The following is a 22,918-nucleotide window of genomic DNA, read 5'->3' as shown; positions in this document are numbered from 1 at the left end:
CTTGGGCCGCAGCACGAGATGCCACGTCACAGGTGTCAAAAATCCCCCTGGACAGGAACTTTCTGCACGCCTTCAGCTGCCTGACCACCTCCTGATAAGGCCTGGACTGCTCCGGCGGGAGCTTATCGACCAGGTCCGCCAGCTGTTGCACATTGGTCCGCATGTGGATGCTCATATAGAGCAGGTAAGATTGGATGCGGGTCACGAACATGGAGGATTGGTAGGCCTTCCTCCCAAATGAGTCCAGAGTGCGAGACTCCCGCCCCGGGGGCGCCGAGGCGGTATCCCTCGAACTCCGTGCCCTCTTGAGAGCAGAATCCACGACCGCTGAGTCATGGGGCAACTGGGGCCGCATGAGCTCTGGGTCAGAGTGGATCCTGTACTGGGACTCTGCTTTCTTGGGAATGGTGGGGTTAGTTAGTGGTCGCACCCAGTTCCGAAGCAGCGTCTCCTTCAGGACATTGTGCAGCGGTACCGTGGAGGACTCTCTAGGTGGTGATGGATAGTCGAGGACCTCGAGCATCTCGGCCCTCGGCTCTTCCACAGAGACCACGGGAAAGGGAATGCTTATGGACATATCCCGCACAAAGGAGGCAAAGGAGAGACTCTCAGGAGGTGAGAGCTTCCTCTCCGGTGATGGCGTGGGGTCCGAGGGAAGGCCCGTAGACTCCTCTGAGGAGAAATATCTCGGGTCTTCCTCTTCCCCCCACGAGTCCTCATCCTCGGTATCGGACATTAGCTCATGTAGCTGAGTCCGGTACCGGGCCCGGCTCGACGTCGAGGCACCGAGGCCTCGGTGTCGTCGAGCGGTGGACTCCCGCGCCGGCGGGGACGGAGCTCCCTCCATCGACGTCGACGGGGACTCCACCTGCGTGGCGGTCGAGACCGGCACCGCAAGCGGCGGCGGTGTCGACAGCCCCGGCGCCGGGCTAGAGCTCGCCGGCGCCACAGTCATCGGCGCCGGGGGCGCAAGCACCCCCGGCGCCACAGTCATCGGCGCCGGGGGCGCAAGCACCCCCGACGCCGGCACAGCCTGGCGCATCAGCCCTTCCAGGATCCCCGGAAGGATGGCTCTGAGGCACTCGTCCAGGCCCGCTGCCGGGAAAGGCGGTGGGGCCGGTAAGGGTGTCGGTGCCAGAAGCTGCTGGGGGCCAGGAGACGGCACCGAGGTGCCGGAACCCCGACGCGTCGGTACCTCCACCACCGACGGAGATCTCTCCTCTCTACGATGACGCTTCGGCGTCGACTCCCCTTCAGGGTGCACCGAGGGCTCCCGGTGACGGCGCTTCTTGTCCTTTTTCCGGTGCACGTCACCGGCGCCGGAGGGCATGGAGGAGGAGGAGGTCGATCCCCCTCGGTCTCGAGGTACCGGGTCCGACAGGGTTCGGTCCCGTGGCTCACGAGCTGAGGGAGTGACCGGGGCCGACAGCCCACGCGGCCTCTCAACCCCACTCTCACCGGCGGACCGGCGGGCCGACGGGACCTGTTCTCCTGGGGTCGCTGCCATCGGTGCCGATGTCTCGGGCATCGATACCGGTACCGAAGATCCGGCCTTCGATACCGATGCCGTCGAGGTCGACGTCGAGGGGCCGGCGCAAGTTCCGAAAAGACGGTCCCGCAGAACTTGCCTCGCAACCTGAGTCCGTTTCCGGAGACCGAGACACAGCGCACACGACTTGAGATTGTGCTCCGGCCCGAGGCACTGGAGGCACCAAGCGTGGGTGTCGGTCTGCGAGATCGGCCGGCCGCAGCGACCACACTTTTTAAATCCACTCGGGACCTTCGAGGACATCGACGGAAAAATCGCGTCGGCGAAGTCAAAGTCGGCAATGGTGGCTAAAATCACACCACGAAAAAACTAGCCGACCGAGCGGCCACTAGGCCGCAACGAGGCGTCCCCGCTGGAAGCGAGGGAAAAGGGGAGCGCGTGCTCCACACGCGCAGTCTTTTTTCTTTTTTTTTTTTTTTTTTTTTAACAGAGAAATACTAAAAGGAAATTAATTAAACGAAGCGCGATCCGCGTATACGCGATCGCAAGAATCCGGCGGCTGAAGTAGAGAGAGCGGCAAAGCACGACTCTCTCCAGGCGCGGAAAAAAAGGAACTGGCGGGAGCGGTCGCGCACGGGCGGGAAGACGGCCGCGCATGCGCGGTGGGCGTGCCCTGCGTGCCGACCGTCCCGCGAAGCTTCTTTCCGGTTGGTGGGGGCTGCCGCGGACGTCACCCAGTCGTGAGAACAAGCAGCCTGCTTGTCCTCGGAGAAAGGGTGATATCTTCTCCTGGGGTAAAATTGTTGGAAATACGAATACTGAAATGGTCTTCTTTATTGATATCGGTTTACCTTCTTTGATTGAGTAGTTGTCCTGAGTTCGGTCAGAGTTCCCTTATTGTTGAAAAATGATCTTTAACTTGTGTTACTACACCTTCTACTTTTTCTCCAAAAAGACTGTTACCTATGCAAGGAGCATCTGTCAATTTGCCATGAAGGTCCCTTCTCTGAGGCTTCAAGCTTTGAGCCAGGCTGTTCTCATTGCAAAAGCTGCTGCTGCTGTTCTAGATGTAGTATCATAAGCATCAAATAAGATGATAGGTTGAATCTTATAGCTCAAGATGAAAATTAACAATTTGCTCTTGAGGAGTAAAATGGAAAGAAAGCATAAAAATCTTCCAGCTGTTTTAGAATTTGCAACTGGTGAGCTATGATTTTTAGCGTTAACAGAGCTTTGGTACACTTTTTCCCCTCCATGGACTCTAAATGTCTACTGTCCTTCCTGGAGGACTGTAGATTTGGGGCTTGGTAACCATATGGGGTTTTTTTTTTTACAGCTGCTTCAGTTACTACTGACCGAAATTGAAGCAGGTTTTGACTGTGTCCTAGAACTGGTAGCACTTTGTAGCACTGTTCTAAGCGTCTGGATGTAGGCAGAATGGAAGGTGTTTTCCATACATTAAGATGAAGCTCTAGTAAAAGATCATGGTTAGGCAATGCAATATAATCTTTTATGGCTGAGCAAGACTGTAAAAGATACCTGAAGTCTTTTTTATTACCTTGAATTTCTGATGCTATGACAAGGTCAGTATAAATTTTTTTTGAATAAATTTGGTATAAGACAATTCCTCAGTGGGTGCCCTGTCAAAGGACTGAGGTTGAGACTGAGGGAAAGTCAAGGACATGGAATCTGTAGTTACAGGAATGAGATCCCAGTGATGGAAGTACTGGGATTCCTGAGGAGAGGGAACATACTCTGGTGATTGCTGACCAGACCAGGGGGCTTAAAAGAACCTGGAGAGCTTCAGGGGCACTCCTATACCAGAACCAAATCCCCAGGGGTAGGCTGGTGTGACAATGATGGAGGAACCTTCATGGATTGCAAAGTAGAGGCACTGTCATGTACAAAGTGCTTGAGAACTGGATTAATGTTATCCTGTGGAGCACTTGACTGTGCATGGACTGCAGGGCTAAGGAGAGGCACTGGGCTTTGACTTAGTTTCTGATGCTTTGAAGGGTTGGTTTCTGACTGGAACACTGAGGTGGAAATTGCCTTTTTGAAGCTGCTGAGGAGCATCATTTCCTGATTTGCCATATTTAAGGAGCCTTCTGACTTGGTCCTGGTGCTTTTGCTTGTGTGTCTTCAGGTCCCAGCCGGCCCTTGCCTTCAGGTTCCAGTTCAGTCTTCTTTCCTAATTCCTGCCTTACCCACTGTGCCCCTTGTTGTAGTTCTGTCTGTCTAGTCTGGACCTGGTTCTTGCCTTGTTTGCCTTGTCTGGATCCAGTTCTAGCCATATTTGCCTTGCTTCCACTGAGTCGTTCCTGCTCAGTCTGTCTTGTCCTGTCCACCTTGCCTTCAGTCGTCCTGCCTGCCATGTCTTCTGCCAAGCTTCGCCTTGTGCCATGCCTAGCCCAAGTGACTCGCCTACTATAGTCGGTCTGCGGCTACAGCCCAATAGATCACTACCCCTTGAATTGTGCAAAGGCCACAAAAGCCCCGACGAGTCCTTGTGTTGGTAAAACTAGGATGCCATGGATCCCTTTACCTGGAGAAAGCCTTCCTTAGTGTAGACTTGTTCACTTTTTGTTTCCAAGATCTGGGCTTTTGGTTGGAATTTACCTAGGACTATTTCAAGGTTCACTGTCATGTACCATGGCCAAAGAACTGGACCATGGGGATATGGTTCAGGATTCCTCTGATCCCAGAAGGACCTACGTTTTTTGGACAATTCACAGAAGTATGATGTACTTAGGAACAACAAACATAGTTTGAAATGTCTATATGCGAATGCCAGGAGCCTAAGAAATAAGATGGGGGAGTTGGAATATATTGCACTAAATGAAAAATTAGATATAATAGGCATCTCTGAGACCTGGTGGAAGGAGGATAACCAGTGGGACACTGTCATACCGGGGTACAAATTATATCGTAGTGATAGGGTGAATCGGATTGGTGGAGGGGTAGCATTGTATATTAACGAGAGCCTTGAATCAAATAGATTGAAAATTCTGCAGGAAACAAAACACTCCTTGGAATCACTGTGGATTGAAATTCCATGTGCAAAGGGGAAAAGGATAGTGATAGGAGTGTACTACCGTCCGCCTGGCCAGGACGAACAGACGGATGCGGAAATGTTAAAGGAAATCAGGGACGCAAACAAACTGGGCAACACAATAATAATGGGGGATTTCAATTACCCGCATATAGACTGGGTTAATGTAACATCTGTACACGCAAGGGACATAAGATTTCTTGATGAAATCAAGGACAGCTTCATGGAACAGCTAGTTCAGGAGCCGACAAGAGAAGGAAAAATACTAGACTTAGTCCTTAGTGGTGCTCATGATCTAGTGCAGGGGGTAACGATACGAGGGCCGCTTGATAACAGTGATCATAATATGATCGGTTTTGATATTGGCATTGAAGGAAGTGAAACTAGGAAATCAAGTACGCTAGCGTTTAACTATAGAAAAGGTGATTATGACAAAATGAGAAAAATGGTGAAAAAAAGACTGAAAGGAGCAGCTCGCAGAGTAAAAAACTTGCATCAGGCGTGGATGCTGTTTAAAAACACCATCCTGGAGGTTCAGGACAAATATATTCCACGTATTAGAAAAAAGGGAAAAAAGACTAAACGTCAGCCGGCGTGGCTAAACAGTAAGATAAAGGAAATCATTAGAGCCAAAAAACAATCCTTCAGAAAGTGGAGAAGAGAACCAACTGAAAGTAACAGGATAGATCATAAGGAATGCCAAGCCAAATGCAAAGCGGAGATAAGGAGGGCAAAAAAGGACTTTGAGAAGAAATTAGCGTTGGAAGCAAAAATACATAGTAAAAATTTTTTTAGATACATTAAAAGCAGGAAACCGGCCAAAGAGTCGGTTGGGCCGCTGGACGAAAATGGTGTTAAAGGGGCGATCAAGGAGGACAAAGCCGTAGCGGAGAAATTAAATGAATTCTTTGCTTCGGTCTTCACCGAGGAGGATTTGGGGGGGGACACCGGTGCCGGAAAGAATATTTGAAGCGGGGGAGTCGGAGAAACTAAACAAATTCTCTGTAACCTTGGAGGATGTAATGGGTCAGTTCAGCAAGCTGAAGAGTAGTAAATCACCGGGACCTGATGGTATTCATCCCAGAGTATTAATAGAACTAAAAAATGAACTTGCGGAGCTACTGTTAGAAATATGCAATCTGTCCCTAAAATCGAGTGTAGTACCGGAAGACTGGAGGGTAGCCAATGTTACTCCGATTTTTAAGAAGGGTTCCAGAGGAGATCCGGGAAATTATAGACCGGTGAGTCTGACGTCGGTGCCGGGCAAGATGGTGGAGGCTATTATTAAGAATAAAATTGCAGAGCATATACAAAAACATGGACTGATGAGACAAAGTCAGCACGGATTTAGTGAAGGGAAGTCTTGCCTCACCAATCTAATGCATTTTTTTGAGGGGGTAAGCAAACATGTGGACAATGGGGAGCCGGTTGATATTGTATATCTGGATTTTCAGAAGGCGTTTGACAAAGTGCCGCACGAAAGACTCCTGAAGAAATTGCAGAGTCATGGAATCGGAGGTAGGGTATTATTATGGATTAAGAACTGGTTGAAAGATAGGAAGCAGAGAGTAGGATTGCGTGGCCAGTATTCTCAGTGGAGGAGGGTAGTTAGTGGGGTCCCGCAGGGGTCTGTGCTGGGTCCGTTGCTTTTTAATGTATTTATAAATGACCTAGAGATGGGAATAACTAGTGAGGTAATTAAATTCGCCGATGACACAAAATTATTCAGGGTCGTCAAGTCGCAGGAGGAATGTGAACGATTACAGGAGGACCTTGCGAGACTGGGAGAATGGGCGTGCAAGTGGCAGATGAAGTTCAATGTTGACAAGTGCAAAGTGATGCATGTGGGTAAGAGGAACCCGAATTATAGCTACGTCTTGCAAGGTTCCGCGTTAGGAGTTACGGATCAAGAAAGGGATCTGGGTGTCGTCGTCGATGATACGCTGAAACCTTCTGCTCAGTGTGCTGCTGCGGCTAGGAAAGCGAATAGAATGTTGGGTGTTATTAGGAAGGGTATGGAGTCCAGGTGTGCAGATGTTATAATGCCGTTGTATCGCTCCATGGTGCGACCGCACCTGGAGTATTGTGTTCAGTACTGGTCTCCGTATCTCAAAAAAGATATAGTAGAATTGGAAAAGGTACAGCGAAGGGCGACGAAAATGATAGTGGGGATGGGACGACTTTCCTATGAAGAGAGGCTGAGAAGGCTAGGGCTTTTCAGCTTGGAGAAGAGACGGCTGAGGGGAGATATGATAGAAGTGTATAAAATAATGAGTGGAATGGATCGGGTGGATGTGAAGCGACTGTTCACGCTATCCAAAAATACTAGGACTAGAGGGCATGAGTTGAAGCTACAGTGTGGTAAATTTAAAACGAATCGGAGAAAATTTTTCTTCACCCAACGTGTAATTAGACTCTGGAATTCGTTGCCGGAGAACGTGGTATGGGCGGTTAGCTTGACGGAGTTTAAAAAGGGGTTAGATAGATTCCTAAAGGACAAGTCCATAGACCGCTATTAAATGGACTTGGAAAAATTCCGCATTTTTAGGTATAACTTGTCTGGAATGTTTTTACGTTTGGGGAGCGTGCCAGGTGCCCTTGACCTGGATTGGCCACTGTCGGTGACAGGATGCTGGGCTAGATGGACCTTTGGTCTTTCCCAGTATGGCACTACTTATGTACTTATGTACTTATGTCTGTTCATCTTGTTCCTGTGCTCCTGAGGTGCTACCATTGGTCTCCTGTGACACTCTGCCCTGGACTGAAGGGAGGAGGCCCTTTGAGGAGGGGCTCCTATCACAGCTCTGCCGTGTCCTTGCCCCACCACACCTTTTTCCTAAGGATCCTGCAGCGTTCCCTGGGGCAGCGGGCCACTGCTCTGTCTGCTGACCAATGCTAGCTCCTTAGGGTGCATACATGTGCCGAAGACGGCTTTTTGTGCTCCTGCAGCAGATGTCAGAGGACCCCACAGGGAGCATCATTTCCTGCTTTGCTGTATTTAAGAAGCCTTCTGACTTGGTCCCAGTGCCTTCGCAACGTCTTCCAGTTTCCTTGTGTGTGTTCCAATTCCAGCTGAACCTTGCCTTCAAGTCCCAGCCGAGCCTCATCTTCAAGCTTCAATCCTGCCTTATTTCCTAATTCCTGCCTTGTCCGTCGTGTCTTTGTCATAGTTTTGTCTCTGTCTTGTCTGGACCCAGTTCTTTCCCTGCCTTGTCTTACTTTGGGTTCTAGCCCTGTTTGCTTTGACTCCTCCTTTGAGAGTAGCAGGATCTCCCTTTGGGCACTACCCAAGACCCTCTGAGGAGGCCACACAAGGTGTGGACCAAGAGATTTCATGATATCAGTTCTTTTCTTGATGAAGTCAATGACCTCTTGAAGTGGAAGTTGTTGCTTCTCGAATCTGGGAGCCTTCTGGACTCTATACATAGAGTCTGCCTTCCTATGCACCAGCTGCACAAGAGAGCTCCTCATAGCCATGGATGTCCAACATTTCAGCCCTGGATGTGTCTTCAACTTCCAAATCGTATGGGATGGTCTTAGCTATCTCCCTTATAAAAAAAAAAACCAAATAAAAAAAACCAGAGCTCCTTTGGTGGGAGACTTTCTCCTCTGATAAACCGGGAGACTAAGGGTGCCCTCCTCTGGCTCAACTTGAATCCTGATGCGTCCTCTGTGTCTGGTCCGATGCTAGTCGGTCTGACAGGACCCTACTGGCATCCAATGCTTGTCTTCAGCCTCATCTGCTCCAGCCAGTGGTCCTTCTGTTCCAGTCCTGCTCATCTTCAGCCTCAACTATTCCAGCCTTCGGTCCTTTTGTTCCAGTCCTGCTCGTCATCAGCCTCATCTGCTCCAAACTTCGATGCTTCTATTCCAGCCTTTGGTCCTTCTGCTCCAGCCTGTTCCAGTCCTGCTCATCTTCAGCCTCATCTGCTCCAGCCTATGGTCCTTCTGTTCCAGCCTTTGATCCTACTGTACCAGCCTCGCTTGTCTTCAGCCTTGATTCCAGCCTTCCTTCCATCAGCTATTGATCTGATGTTTCAATTGCTGTTTCTACTTAGTACCTGAAAGTTCAACTGCCGTTCCCACCTAGCACCTGAAAGTACTTCAGACTTAATTTATGGCCCCTATACACATTCTCTTCCTTGCCCTGTCCCTTCCTAATGTTTCCCTCACCCCTTACCACTGTCCATTACAGGAACTCACTGCCCATCCATTGATTTAATCACCTCACCTTCTCTTTTACCCCCTTCCTCCTTCTCAGCTTTTAATCTTCATCTTTTTCTTCCCTCCATTGTGCCTTCCCCATTCTACCCGAGTACCTCTCTCCTTCGACGCCTTCGTGGCCACACCTCTCCTACTCTCCTCCGTTCTCTCTTACTCCTTCTCTTACTCTCAAGCTGGTGACATCAATCCCAATCCTGGTCCTCCCCTTCCTACTTATGCAGACCACATTGTGACGTATCTAATCTCATCTCTATTCCTCTACTTCCCCCTTACTCTCTTCTTGCGCCCTATGGAATGCCTGCTCCATCTGCAATAAACTTCCCTATATTCATGACCTCTTCATTTCTCGTTCCCTCCATCTACTTGCCTTAACTGAAACTTGGCTCTCCCCTGATGACTCTACTTCTGTTGTGGCCCTTTGCCATGGTGGTTATCTTTTCTCTCATATCCCTCGCCCTGCCGGCCGCGGTGGTGGCGTTGGAATTGCTACTCTCTCCCTCCTGCAAATTCCAACCTCTTCTTCCATCCCAGTCTCACTGCTTTTTGTCCTTTGAAGTCCACTCCATCATCCTTTTCACTCCTCTGCCTCTCCGACTGGCAGTCATTTATCGACCCCCTGATAAGTCTCTTTCATCCTTTCTCACTGACTTTGACGCCTGGCTTTCCTTCTTTCATGATCCTACATCCCCCTCCATCATCCTTGGTGACTTTAACATCCATACTGATGATTCCTCTGACTCTTATGCTTCCCAATTTCTTGCCTTAACGTCCTCATTCAATCTTCAACTGTGCTCCTCTGCACCCACCCACCAAAATGGTCACTGTCTCGACCTTATCCTCTCCTCTACCTGCTTTCCCTCCAGCTTCTGTTCCTCAGTTCTCCCCCTTTCTGACCATTACCTATTAACCTTCACACTTAAGCACCCTCCTCCTCAGTCCCACCCAATCTCAACCCCCACATCTAGGAATCTTCAAGCTATTGACCCCCTTACTCTGTCCTCTTGTGTCTCTAACCTTGTCTCTTCCACCACTCTAAGTCTGTCAATGAAGCCATTTCTTCCTATAATACTATCCTCTCCTCTGGACACTCTTGCCCCTCCCATGCCCCGTCCTACTAGGCGTACCAAACCCCAGCCTTGGCTGACCTCTAAAATCTGCTACTTTCGTTCCTGTGCCCGCTCTGCTGAACGTTCTTGGCTTAAATCCCGCACCCTTGCTGACTTCATTCATTTCAAATTCATGCTAAACTCCTTACAGTCTGCCCTTTCACAGGCCAAACAGGATTACTTCACCCAATTGACAAATTCCCTTGGTGCTACCCCTCGACTTCTCTTCGCCACGCTGAACTCTCTTCTCAAAGTGGCCCCGTCCCCAATTCCCCCTTCTCTTTCTCCTCAGACCCTAGCTGAGCACTTGCACGATAAAATCCGTAAGATTAACCTTGAATTTTCATCCAAACCCTCCCCACCTCTCTCCCTTAGTCCACACCCCCTACTCTCCTTCCTCTCCCTCTTTTTCCTCCTTCTCTGAAGTTTCTACTGAGGAAACTGCCCTTCTTCTTTCCTCCTCTAAATGTACTACCTGTTCCTCTACCTGTTATCTACTTAACACCATCTCGCCTATCATTCCTGTCATCTGTCACATCCTTAATGTTTCACTCTCCACTGCAATTGTTCCTATGGCCTTCAAACATGCTGTTGTCACTCCACTCCTTAAAAAACCCTCACTTGACCCTACCTGTCCCTCCAACTATCGCCCCATCTCCCTTTCCTCTCCAAATTACTTGAACATGTCGTTCACCGTTGTTGTCTTGACTTTCTTTCTTCTCAACCGATTCTTGACCCACTCCAATCTGGTTTCCGCCCTCTTCACTCTACTGAAACTGCACTTACCAAAGTCTCTAATGACCTGCTGCTGGCTAAATCCAGAGGTCTCTATTCTATCCTTATCCTTCTTGACCTATCTGCTGCTTTCGACACTGTTGACCACACCATACTCCTAGATACGCTATCCTCGATTGGATTCCAGGGTCCTGTTCTTTCCTGGTTCTCCTCCTACCTCTCACTTCGCACTTTCAGTGTTCACTCTGGTGGTTCCTCTTCAACTTCCATCCCGCTTTCAGTTGGTATGCATCAGGGTTCTGTCCTTGGACCCCTCCCCTCTTCTCCATCTATACCTCTTCCCTTGGTACCCTGATTTCATCCCACAGCTTTCAATACTATCTTTACGCAGACGATTCTCAGATCTACATCTCCACCCCTGAAATCTCAACCTTAATCCAGGACAAAATTTCATCCTGCTTGTCTGATATTGCTGCTTGGCTGTCTCTACGCCATCTGAAGCTAAACATGATTAAAACTGAACTTCTCATTTTCCCCCCTAAACCCACCTCCCCTCTTCCCCCATTCTCTATCTCTGTTAATGGCTCTCACATCCTCCCTGTCTCGGCTCATAATCTTGGTGTCCTTTGATTCCTCTCTCTCCTTCTCTGCACATATTCAACAGATCGCCAAAACCTGTCGTTTCTTTATCTACAACATTAGCAAAATTCGCCCCTTCCTTTCTGAATACGCTGCCAAACACCTTATCCACACCCTTGTCACCTCTCGCTTGGATTATTGCAATTTACTTCTCACTGGTCTTCCGCTCAGTCATCGCTCTCCTCTCCAGTCTGTCCAAAATTCTGCAGCACGTTTATTTTCCGCCAAAATCGTTATACCCACACTAGCCCACTCCTCAAGTCACTTCACTGGCTCCCTGTCCGCTTCTGTATACAGTTCAAACTTCTCTTACTGACCTTTAAATGCATCCATTCTGCAGCCCCCCATTACCTCTCCACTCTCATCTCTCCCTACATTCCTCCCCGTGACCTCCGCTCACTGGACAAATCTCTCTTGTCGTCCTCCTTCTCCTCCACTGCTTACTCCAGGCTTCGTTCCTTTTCTCTCGCGGCACCTTATGCCTGGAATAAGCTTCCTGAGCTTGTACGTCTAGCTCCATCTCTACCTGTTTTCAAATCTATGCTGAAAACCCACCTTTTCACTGCTGCTTTTGGCTCCTAGCCACTACTCATTTGCCTCTCCCCCCCCCCCCCCGTTCCTTCTCACCCACTACTTCCCTCGCCCTTAATTGTCTTGACTGTCTGTGTTATTTTAGATTGTAAACTCTACTGAGCAGGGACTGTCTCTCTGTGTCACATGTTCAGCGCTGCGTGCGTCAGGTTGCGCTATACAAATGTTAATAATAATAATGTCGAGGCAGGAGAAGACTTCATAAGTATCAGAGCTCCCCCAGTGTCCAATGAATTTCTGTCAACCATGGGTACAAATGCCTCTGATGCTGATGGACTGGACTTTGAAGTGCCAAAAGATCTCACGCTGGGCCTCTCAACTTTTGTGCATCCTCTTCTGTAGTCTAGTACAGACATGACAACCAGAAACCTTATGGTCAGGTCCTAGGCACGGCAATCAACAATTGTGAGGGTCAGTCACAGAGATGACCTTGTCGCACCTCGAACACTTCTTAAAAGGGAATTTTAAGGGAAATTAGGGCAAAAACATCTTAAGTGAAATGAAACAACTCAAAATTTAAAAAAAATCACGACCAGGTGCTCAGGCCTAAGTGGGTCGAAAGAGCAGCAGAAAAATAAAGAAAACTTAAACATAGTAGCATAGTGGATGACGGCATATAAAGACCTGTACGATCCATCCAGTCTGACCAACAAGATTAACTCTCAGAATATGGTATGATGTGATCTTACATATGAATACTTGATCTTCATCTGCCTTTTCCACTTTTGGGGCACAGACCATATAAGTCTGCCCAGCATTGGACCTATTCCCCAAATACTGGAATTGCTATCAAAGCCCCATTCCAGTCATGACTGAAACACAGACTGGAGTAGTCTGCCTGGTACTGACCTTATCACCCAATTAATAGAGTTGCCAACTAAGCACTGTTAAGTTTGTTTTGGATTCCATACATTTTTGAATTCCACTACGGTTTTCATCTCTACAACCTCCTTTGGAAGGGCATTCCAGGTATCAAACACCCTTCTTTGTGAAAAAGTACTTTCTGACGTTACTCCTAACTTGACCTCCCATGCAACCTCAATTCATGTCTAGTTCTACAGCTTTCCTGCCTCTGGAAAAGGTTCATTTGTATATTAATACCTTTCAAATAAACATCTGTATCATATCACTGCATTTCTCCTTTCCTTTAGGGTATACACCTTCAGGCTGAAAATGTTATGGAAAATAAAAAGGAATTTAGGAAACAACAAAAAACGAAGAAAAATGGGTATAAAAAGGTCCACCGTACCAAAGGAAGGTGCTTGAAAGAGAAAAATCTCACACTGAAGAGAGACAGTCAGATTGTGGCTGCTCTTCTCCATGGAAGAAAACAGACAGCTGGTGTGCTCATGTCAGATGGGAAGACACCTGTGCACGTGCAGTAATATGATGACAAAGGCTTCAGAAAGAAATGGAACGCTGAATAGCGTGATAAGTGTTGCCCTGCTTGTCCTCGGAGAACGTCTGTAACAACTGCGTTATGCAGATCTGGTAATTGTTCTTGTAATTCTCTTCTATCCAAAGAAGCCCAGAGGCAGGACTTGAGGCACAAGTTCTTGACTTCTTTAACCTTTTTGGGTTCCCTATACACAATATTGTGTGTCATTTTACCACAATGTGTGTACCTGGAGACTGGCACAGTGTTGCCTGAGCCAGAGAGAGCATGCTCACCTCCAAAAATAGCTGTCTTAGGCAACATTAATTCTCTTGGCTCTCAGATCCCTGGTGTCAATTCAAGTTGTGGGACAGATTGTGGGAAAATCTGTCTGGCACAGCCTGGCATCAAGCAATTGGTACAGCTTTGAGGAGCAAGAGGTAATTTACCTATTTGGCTAGGGAGGCTCAGCATCTATTCTTTTGGGCGCAAACCACTCAGTGTAGATGTTAAAAAGCCAGAATTATCGCGGTCTGATCTAAAACACTTACACCAAATCTTTTATTTGTTAGTAATGGACAACCTCTACACAGGGAACAGACAAGTACTTATGCAGATTTGTAACAATATATTTTAAAAAAAAATGTTTACTTTCTTTGCTCTTTTCCCCTCTCTTCGCATCTGTTTAGGAAGCAGACACTCCATTCTAGGGTCCCCCCTCTCAAAAAAAAGTTGTTACAGTACAAGTCAAAGCTAAGAAAAGATCAATTAATGTATGAATGTCTCTAAGATACATAATCATATTATGCAATCAATATAGTGAATGGTCTCTCTCAACCTGCTAGTAGAATTTCTGCTGTGTAGGTAGCATACACTTAACATTTCTGAATGGTGAAAACAGAATGCAACACTCAAGTATCTAAAATGGGTCACAGGCTATAACTGTCAAATATTAAAAATGAGGCGAGCCATAAAGCTGTATGTTCCTAACAAACAACCGAACAACATACATGCAAATTTACTGCTGTGTGCAAAAGTTTAGGCACTCCTGGTCAAATTGTATATTTTGATGAATTCTAAGTGAACAGAAGCTGACACTCTCCACATGGATGAAAAACACAATATCTGTTTACACATTTTAATGCATCACTACTAGTTGCGTTTTTTAACAGATTGAAACTATTTTATTTTTAATTTTTGTTACATTTGTACCCCGCGCTTTCCCATTCATGGCAGGCTCAATGCAGCTTACATGGGGCAATGGAGGGTTAAGTGACTTGGGTCACAAGGAGCTGCCTGTGCCTGAAGTGGGAATCGAACTCAGTTCCTCAGGACCAAAGTCCACCACCCTAACCTCTAGGGCACTCCTCCACTAAAGTGAATTAATATCCTTTTGTAAAAAAAAAAATAGTTGATAAAGCCCAAAATATTTTAAAGGGCAATTCTATAAGTTGGTACCTGAAGATAGGTTATAGAAGAGCACTTATTGCCCGACTGGTGTCAGAAGTTGGCACTTATGCATGTCAAGTGATAGGTGCTATTCTAGAACATACCCGGTAAAACCGCTTAGTTGTGTACGTTTGAGGGGTGCACACGTGGGTGTGTCTCTAAGGCACACAAATAACGAACAGAATACTATAATATACACACTCTTCAGGGCACATTTAGGTGCCAATAATTACAAGTGACATTCACTTGGCGTACTTGTTGACATCTTTCTTTAGGTGCATCAATGCCAACTTACTCTCATCATTCTGGAATGGAATCCTGACGCTCAGATGCCTTTATAGAATTAGTGCTAAGCAAACAGCATTGGGGGTGCCTAAATCATGCACCACTTTATAGAACTGCCACATTATTGATTCATTAGGTGTACCTAAGTTGGCATGCCTTATTTGTGTTTGTTTTATCAGCTGGTCTATGATTATCTCTAAACCTCATTACTTCATAGCTAGACGTCAGCTGAGGCGCACAGCAAGTTTCTTTCTAAGATTAGTAAACAGGCAGCATTGCATAGCAATTACGAGACAGACAGGATTTACCTGGTTTATACTGGTATATCAGGCCATCCTCTGAGCCCTCTGTGGAGCCAGAGTTAGCATCTGCTCCTTCATTCTCAAATAGGTTTTCTGTGCCATTATGTACAGGCTCCACTTCCTGCTCTCCGTTCTCTTCCATAGCTTTTGTTTTCTGAACATCAGAAAGGTCTTTCTCTGGCTGAAAACCATGGCTCGGATCCTGTTCGGATTCAAGCACTCTGTCACCTGAAAACTCTTCTTCCACTTTAGGCTGAGGCACAAGCAAACAAAGTTTAACACAACATGTAACTCCCTTTCCCAGGTAAACAAAACAGAATTAATAACAGAACTTCTGTGATCCAACAAATTCTACAACAATCAGCAGAATGGATATAAACTGTTTCCCATATGTTTCCATTAAACAGCTATACATGAGGCAGTGGCATATTGAGCCAGAATGGTAGAAAATACAGACAAATAATTGGTCCACTGTAACACCCTTCCTGCTTGACAACAAACAGAATCTCTCTGTAAAACTACAAAGGAAGATATGTCAAAGGGAGAACAGAAAGAACATCTAAGTATCTTGTCATACAACCCTGACAAGCAGGTCTTTGGTGGCACGCTGGCTGGCTATTTGGCTTCAGAACCTGGCAGGTCATAAGTACATACGTAATTGGGACAGACCGAAGGTCCATCAAGCCCAGCATCCTGTTTCCAACAGTGGCCAATCCAGGTCACAAGTACCTGGCAAGATCCCAAAACAGTATAATACATTTAATAAATAGTGGTTTTTCCCCAAGTCCATTTTAATAATGGTCTACGGACATTTCCTTTAGGAAGGCATCAAACCTTTTTAAAACCCCGCTAACTGCTTTTACTATATTCTCTGGGAACGAATTCCAGAGTTTAATTACACGTTGAGCGAAGAAAAATTTTCTCAAATTTGTTTTAAATTTACTACTTTGTAGCTTCATTGTGTGCTCCCTAGTCCTAGTATTTTTGGAAAGAGTAAACAATCAACTCACTGTAGCCGATTAAAAAAAAAGGAAGCCAAACTAACATATCTCCACACTTCTTACTGTGCAGTTTCTGTCCAGTGTCTGGCACCAAAGCACTGTTTCTTTTATCATTCTTCAAACATATCTATTCTTATTCTTCTGACAAATTAATGATATGCAGAAGACAGTGACTCAGAAAACTGAGTGTCACTGGACCATATTCAGATAGTATTTTTCATGAAGTGAAGTTCTACAAATAGTGTGGTATAACAGTCAAATTTTATGCCCCAAAAACAATGTGTATAAAAACAGAGAAAAATGAAGGCAGATAAAGACCATATGGACTATCCGGCCTGTTGAGTTTGTGTGATGTGTACTGATCCCAGAAACATGACAACTTTAATTTCATTTTTCAAAAAGTCTTTCAGCCGGATATGTTATTGAATATTATCTCTAAGAAGAAATTAGGTCTTACCTGATAATTTGCTTTCCATTAGTCCTTCCCACTATTCCAGAACCTGTGGGATAATTCCATCCATCAACCAAGAAGTGGAGATAGAGAACTGAAAATTGAGCTGAGACTCTCTTGGCATCCAGTTCAGCTCCTCGATATTTATATACAACTACAACCAACTCGCAACACTAACCAGACAGCAAACATATGTGGACCTTTCATCTCTGGACAACTTGCAGAGAACAAGAGATACGCAGAAAGCACCATGCAAGGTGACAGTCGTTATTTGACCCATTACTTCGTATTGATTAAACATCCCAGAAATCTCGGGCAGGCCTTTGAAATAGTGAAAAGGACTAATAGAAAGAAAATTAACAGGTAAGACCTAAGTTCTCCTTCCATTATGTAAATTGCCCCTATTTCAGGACCTAGAGTGGGTGGTATCCTGGCACCGCTGCCCCGAGGATCAAAGCCCCCAAACTGTCTTTTGAGTATGCCACGTCGTCAATCCTGTAGTACTTGGCAAAGATGTGCAGCATCAACCGTGTCACTGCCTTGCAAATATCTGGCAGACACAGTAAGGTAGTCTTTGTTCAGGATGTTGCCTTATGCCTTGTAGAAAGAGCCCACAAAGTCCGAGGAACCTTCTTCCCACAAGCAAATAAACCGACGCAATAGTCTCCTTCAGCCATCTAGCAATTGTGGGCTTGGAAGCCATTAGGCCTAGCTTCTGCTTACCACAAAGCACAGTCTGTCCGATTTGTGAAACTCGTTCATGACTTCCAGATATTTAATGAGGACTCTACGCACACTGAGAAGTTTCAAGGAAAAACACTGAACCTCTTCATCCTCTGCAAAAAGGGCAGAAGCTCCACAGATTGGTTGAGATGATACCACTTTCAGAAGAATGGAAGCGGAGAAAGGGACCCCGACAAGAGAAATCCTGAAGCTCCGAAACCCTACTACTACTAATCATTTCTATAGTGCTACTAGACGTACGCAGCACTGTACACATTATATGCAGGTACTTTCTCTGTCCCTAGAGGGCCCATCAAGTCTAGAAGCAGAGAACCCTATTGGTCCACTATCAGCTATTATGTTATTGGAAAGGGAGCTCCGATGGTCAAATTCCTGGGCAACAACCACCACTGCCTCAACCAGCATACAAGGAAGATGAAGGTCAAATTTCCGTGACACCAGAGACCAGCAGCTGTAATGGCAGCATGACCCCTTGCCCATGGCAAAATTTCCATCCTGCTGTTACCTCAGTATCTGGCCCTGGGCCTGCCTTGACTGATAAGATGAATTTGTTGAACTAGCTTCAACTTCCTGCGCTCCTTGAGGAAGATCCTCTCCTGTGCTGTGTTGAATAGAATGCTCAGATACTCATGTCTGCGATGGAGTTAGTCTGCTCTTCTCGAAATTGATCACCCAACCCAATGACTAAAGAAAACAGACATATTTGTCAGTCGTCACAATGCTGTCCAAATAAGATGACGTACAAATGAGCCAGTTTTCCAGATATGGGTGAACTCTGATTCCCTGGCACTGAAGGAAAGCCGCCACCACCGCCGCAATAACTGTGGCAAATGTTCTTGGAGTCATGGCGAGACCAAAGGGCAAAGTTCTGAACTGAAAGAGACAGCCCAGCACCGCAAAACATAGAAACCTCTGATGTGGCGGCCACATAGGTATATTTAAGTATGCCTCCTTGAGATCGAGGGTGGTGAGAAATTCTCCCATTTGAACCAAGGCTATGACTAATCTTAGTGTTTCAATGTGAGAATGGGACACCCAGAGGCAGTGGTTTAGACCTTTGACATCTAAGACTGGACGAAAGGTGACTTCCTTCTTTAGAACAATGACGAAGTTCCCCAGTTCAGCCTGGGGAACTAAAGTAGAACAATGGCCTGGAGTGCAAGCAAGGAGTCTACAGTGGCCTGAACCTCAACTGCCTTGGTTCCCCCTGGTCTGACGTGAGTTTGGCCCACATCTCCCAAAACTCCAGAAGCTGTCCTCCTACTGGAGAAAGAGAAGAGTGGATCAGCCTTGCATCATTTCGAAGTTCGGGAGGCATTAGGCACTCTATCTACTACTACTTATTTCTATAGCGCTACTACATACGCAGCGCTGTACACTTGAACATGAAGAGACAGTCCCTGCTTGACAGAGCTTACAATCTAATTAGGACAGACAAACAGGACAAATAAGAGATAAGGGAATATTTGAGGATGATAAAATAAGGGTTCTGAACAAGTGAATAAGGGTTAGGAGTTAAAAGCAGCATCAAAAAGGTGGGCTTTTAGCTTAGATTTGAAGACGGCCAGAGATGGAGCTTGACGTACCGGCTCAGAAAGTCTATTACAGGCACACGGTGCAGCAAGATAAAAGGAACTGAGTCTGGAGTTAGCGATGGAGGAGAAGGGTGCAGATAAGAGAGATTTACCCAGTGAACGGAGTTCCCGGGGAGGAATGTAGGGAGAGATGAGAGTGGAGAGGTACTGAGGAGCTGCAGAGTGAATGCACTTATAGGTCAATAAGAGGAGTTTGAACTGTATGCGGAAACGGATAGGAAGCCAGTGAAGTGACTTGAGGAGAGGGCTAATATGAGCATAACGACACTGGCGGAATATTAGTCGTGCAGCAGAATTTTGAACAGATTGAAGAGAGAGATGGCGAAGTGGGAAACCTGTGAGAATCAATTTGCAATAGTCTAAGCAAGAGGTGATAAGAGTGTGGATGAGGGTTCTGGTAGTGTGCTCAAAGGAAAGGGCGAATTTTGGTGATATTATAAAGAAAGAAACGACAGGTTTTAGCAGTCTGACTGAAGGGAGGACTTCCTGTTCACAAGAAAGGAATATTGGCGTGCCTAAAAGCTGGACTTCTGATCATATTGCTGACTGTCTGCTATCTCAAAAAAAGAGAATGACAGCTCCCTGAAGACAGACAACCAGAGACTTTCAGCTTATTCTCTGGCAACCGCTGTGGCTTAGTTTCCCTCAGTTCTTTCACCAAGTTACCAAGATCTGCTCCAAATAGCCACGTGCCCAGAAAGGGCAGTTTAACTAGATGTGACTGATGCTTCATCCGCTGCCCAATGCCAAAACCAGATTTGCCAGCATGCCATGACAGTGAAAGAAATTCTGCGGGCCGTAACCTATAACATATTGTAAACAGCATCTGCCAAGTAGGCCAACCCTGCTTCCAGCTGGCCATTATGATGTCCATCTTGTGTTGCAGACTGCTGTTGCCACTTCAGGCATGCTCTAGCCAAGAACGAGCTGCACACTGTTGCTTGAAGGTCCAAAGAGGCCACTTCAAAGACTTGTTTCAGCGAGCTTTCTAGTTTCCTATCCTGTAGGTCATTTAGGGCAAAGCTCCCTTCTAACAGAAAGGTGGTCGTCATAGTCACCGATTTGGAAAGCTGCAATTAATTTTTTTCCTCCAGAACCAAACAGTAGAGACAAGCCAAGGCTTTTCCCACTTTTAGCCCTGCACCAGTAAGACCCATTCCGCTGTAATCAGGTCTTGAATGTCTGGATGCATCAGGAAGGCCTTAGAAGGACCTCTAAGCCCACTCATGATTGACAAAGATGGAACTCCTGATGCCAAAGTAGAAGGCTCTTCAATGGAATGCCCTGCTAATGCCTCTGAAATAAGAGTACTAAGCTCCTCTTTATGAAACAACCAGTGGAGTAGGAAGGGGGGGGCGGTGGGGCGGTCCGCCCCGGGTGCACGTCGCTGGGGGGTGTTGGCGCCGTTGGTTACCTGCTCTCTCTGCCCCGGAACAGGTTACTTCCTGTTCCGGGGCAGAGAAAGCAGAGAACCAACGGAGCCGACGCAGCTCCCAGCGACGACGTGCAGTTGGCGGGGCGGAGCGCCAGTGGTAATAATGCACTCCGGGGGGGGGGGTGCACAGCGGTGACCCGCCCCGGGTGTCAGCCGCCCTCGCTACGCCACTGGAAACAACCGTAGTACTTTCAAGTCATCACCCTCTTCAGGAGTACATAAGTACTACTACTACTACTATATTGTCATACTGGGAAAGGCCAAAGGTCCATCGAGCCCAGCATCCTGTTTCCAACAGTGGCCAATCCAGGTCACAAATACCTGGCAAAACCCCAAAAACGTACAAAACATTTTATACTGCTTATCCCAGAAATAGTGGATTTTCCCCAGGGAGCTCTCCCTCCTCTAACAGCTCTTTCAATGACGGTTCTTCTAAACAGACAGAGGTCACATCAGATAAGGAGGGAGAAGCAGAGATAGAGCTCTAGGAGTGGACAGATGATGCTAAATGAGAGGCAGAGGGACAGGACACTGAAGTACCTTGCAGCAACTCTGACCGTCCCTGCTTCAGTAAATAGGCCTAATGTAAGAGCAATATACACTCTGAAGAAAAGAAAGATCCCGATGAAGTTCAATGCTCTGTCAGGCCCTGAGGTTGTAAAATGGTGGCTTTGCTCCCGACAAAATGATGCCAGTTCCCATGCTCACCTGCAGCAAATTGTGTACAAGCCCTGCCCAAGAATTCAAAGTCCCCTGCATATTCAGATGCTGCTCCCGACCCTTTCCTCACGGGAGTCCCGGCTTGCACGCACTGCAATGTCCTGATGCCAGCTGGTGGGTCCCACAGCAGGAAAACCGCTTAGCCTTCATGGGAGTCACCATTCACCTTGACTGGCACAAGCACAGCACTGCAGAGTCCCAAGTGGTGAGTCAGGATCCCTCAACTGCACCATGTAGAACATGCAGCCCTACAAGTTGTTCTGAGTCAAACTTTAGTCAGACTTACAACTGCAAGATGCTCCCCCCAAGCTCACAGTCTACATGTCTTATCCCAGATGAGAAAGAATCAGGACAAACTCTGTCCCACATGCTCCAGTAAATCTCTTTCCTTCTCCTCTCTCTCTTTTTTTTTTTTTAAGGTTGTTGTGCTGAAAAAGGAGAGCTCCTCAAGAAACAGGGAAGGGAAAGAAGTAAATTTGCGGGACACCAGACATAGGGATCTGAAGACCTCCACATAGACGACTCTGTAGACTCAAGCCACCCGCAAAGCTCAAGTACAGATCAGTTGGCCAAATGGACCAGGAGCAAATCACTCAGAACTAGAGGATAAAAAGTGTGTCCATTTACCTGGTGGAGATAGAAAATACTGAGAAACTAGACTGGATGCCATGAAAGATATGTCTCAGCTCAGTTTCCTATTCTCTATCTCCTCCTGCTGGTTGATGGACACAACTAGTTCCCACAGGTTCTGGAATAGTGGGAATCTACATAACTGAAGTTACTTACTCATGGCTCAATATTCAAATGCACTTATCTGATAGCAGCACCTGCTATGGATAAGTGTCACTGACTGGAGCTAGTCACCAATTTTCAGCAGTATTATCTGGATCATTGCAGACTAAGCCCTGTAGCATCCGGATAGCACCAGGGTTTCAGTCTGCTAACTACTAACTATCTGGATAAGTTGGGGCAATAAAAAGGCTGTCCTAATTTCAGCCTGTTAGCTATCAGGCCAGTGAGCTGAATATATCACTGTTATCTGGACAGCGCCAGGACTGACTGCCCTATCTAAATACTGACACTGAATATCTGCACTTATTCCAGCTGCAGTGGTTGGCATTGTTTTTTTTTTTTTTTTGGGGGGGGGGGGGGGGGAATGCTTACAGACTGTTTTATGTTGTTGTTTGGAGGAAATTTTAAAGTACACGTTTTGATAAATCTTTGCTATCTGTTTGAACACTATTTCTATCTACTCTGTGTTCCTCAGCATTAGGATTTGGTTGGTGAATTTGCTACTTTGAATTCCAGAGAATTTAGATTTTTTTTTAAAGACCAAGTTCAGCTTTATATTTAATTGCGGTTTCCAAAAAAGTTTAGTTATAATCTCTCTAGATTGACTCCATGCTCTTTCTAAATGATGATAATCTTACTTAGATTTTTGTAAAGACTTAGTATATCAAGCCGATGGCTCGAATGAACTTTCCGATCACACCAAATTACCTCCAATATGTAACCTGGTGGGAAAATGTGGGGTATAAAGGCAATAAATAAACAAATTAGATGGATATGAGGCAATAATATCTAAGGTATGTCCCTTTTCATGATTAGATGGAGTAGGGAAAATCTACAATCATAAATGATTTAAAACTTGTAACATGTTGATCAAAATCATGCTCTAGGTATAAATTCAAATCACCTAATATATATATAATCTTGAAAAAAGAG

General features: G+C 46.4%; 1 protein-coding gene across 10 annotated transcripts in view; it reads right to left on the bottom strand.

Annotated features, from left to right (window-relative positions):
- Positions 1-22,918, bottom strand: part of EIF4G3 (eukaryotic translation initiation factor 4 gamma 3) — a 419,008-nt gene that overhangs the window by 101,741 nt on the left and 294,349 nt on the right. For all 10 annotated transcript variants that reach the window (XM_030222062.1, XM_030222064.1, XM_030222063.1 and 7 more), the window contains one exon: positions 15,254-15,500. In XM_030222062.1, the coding sequence (XP_030077922.1) occupies positions 15,254-15,500 (247 nt within the window). The remainder of the gene's footprint in view (positions 1-15,253; positions 15,501-22,918) is intronic.

This window comes from Microcaecilia unicolor, chromosome 13 (assembly GCF_901765095.1).
Source record: "Microcaecilia unicolor chromosome 13, aMicUni1.1, whole genome shotgun sequence".
Classification (NCBI taxonomy): domain Eukaryota; kingdom Metazoa; phylum Chordata; class Amphibia; order Gymnophiona; family Siphonopidae; genus Microcaecilia; species Microcaecilia unicolor.
The sequence above is the reverse complement of the archived record's forward strand: the minus strand, read 5'-3'. Positions and strand labels throughout refer to the sequence as shown.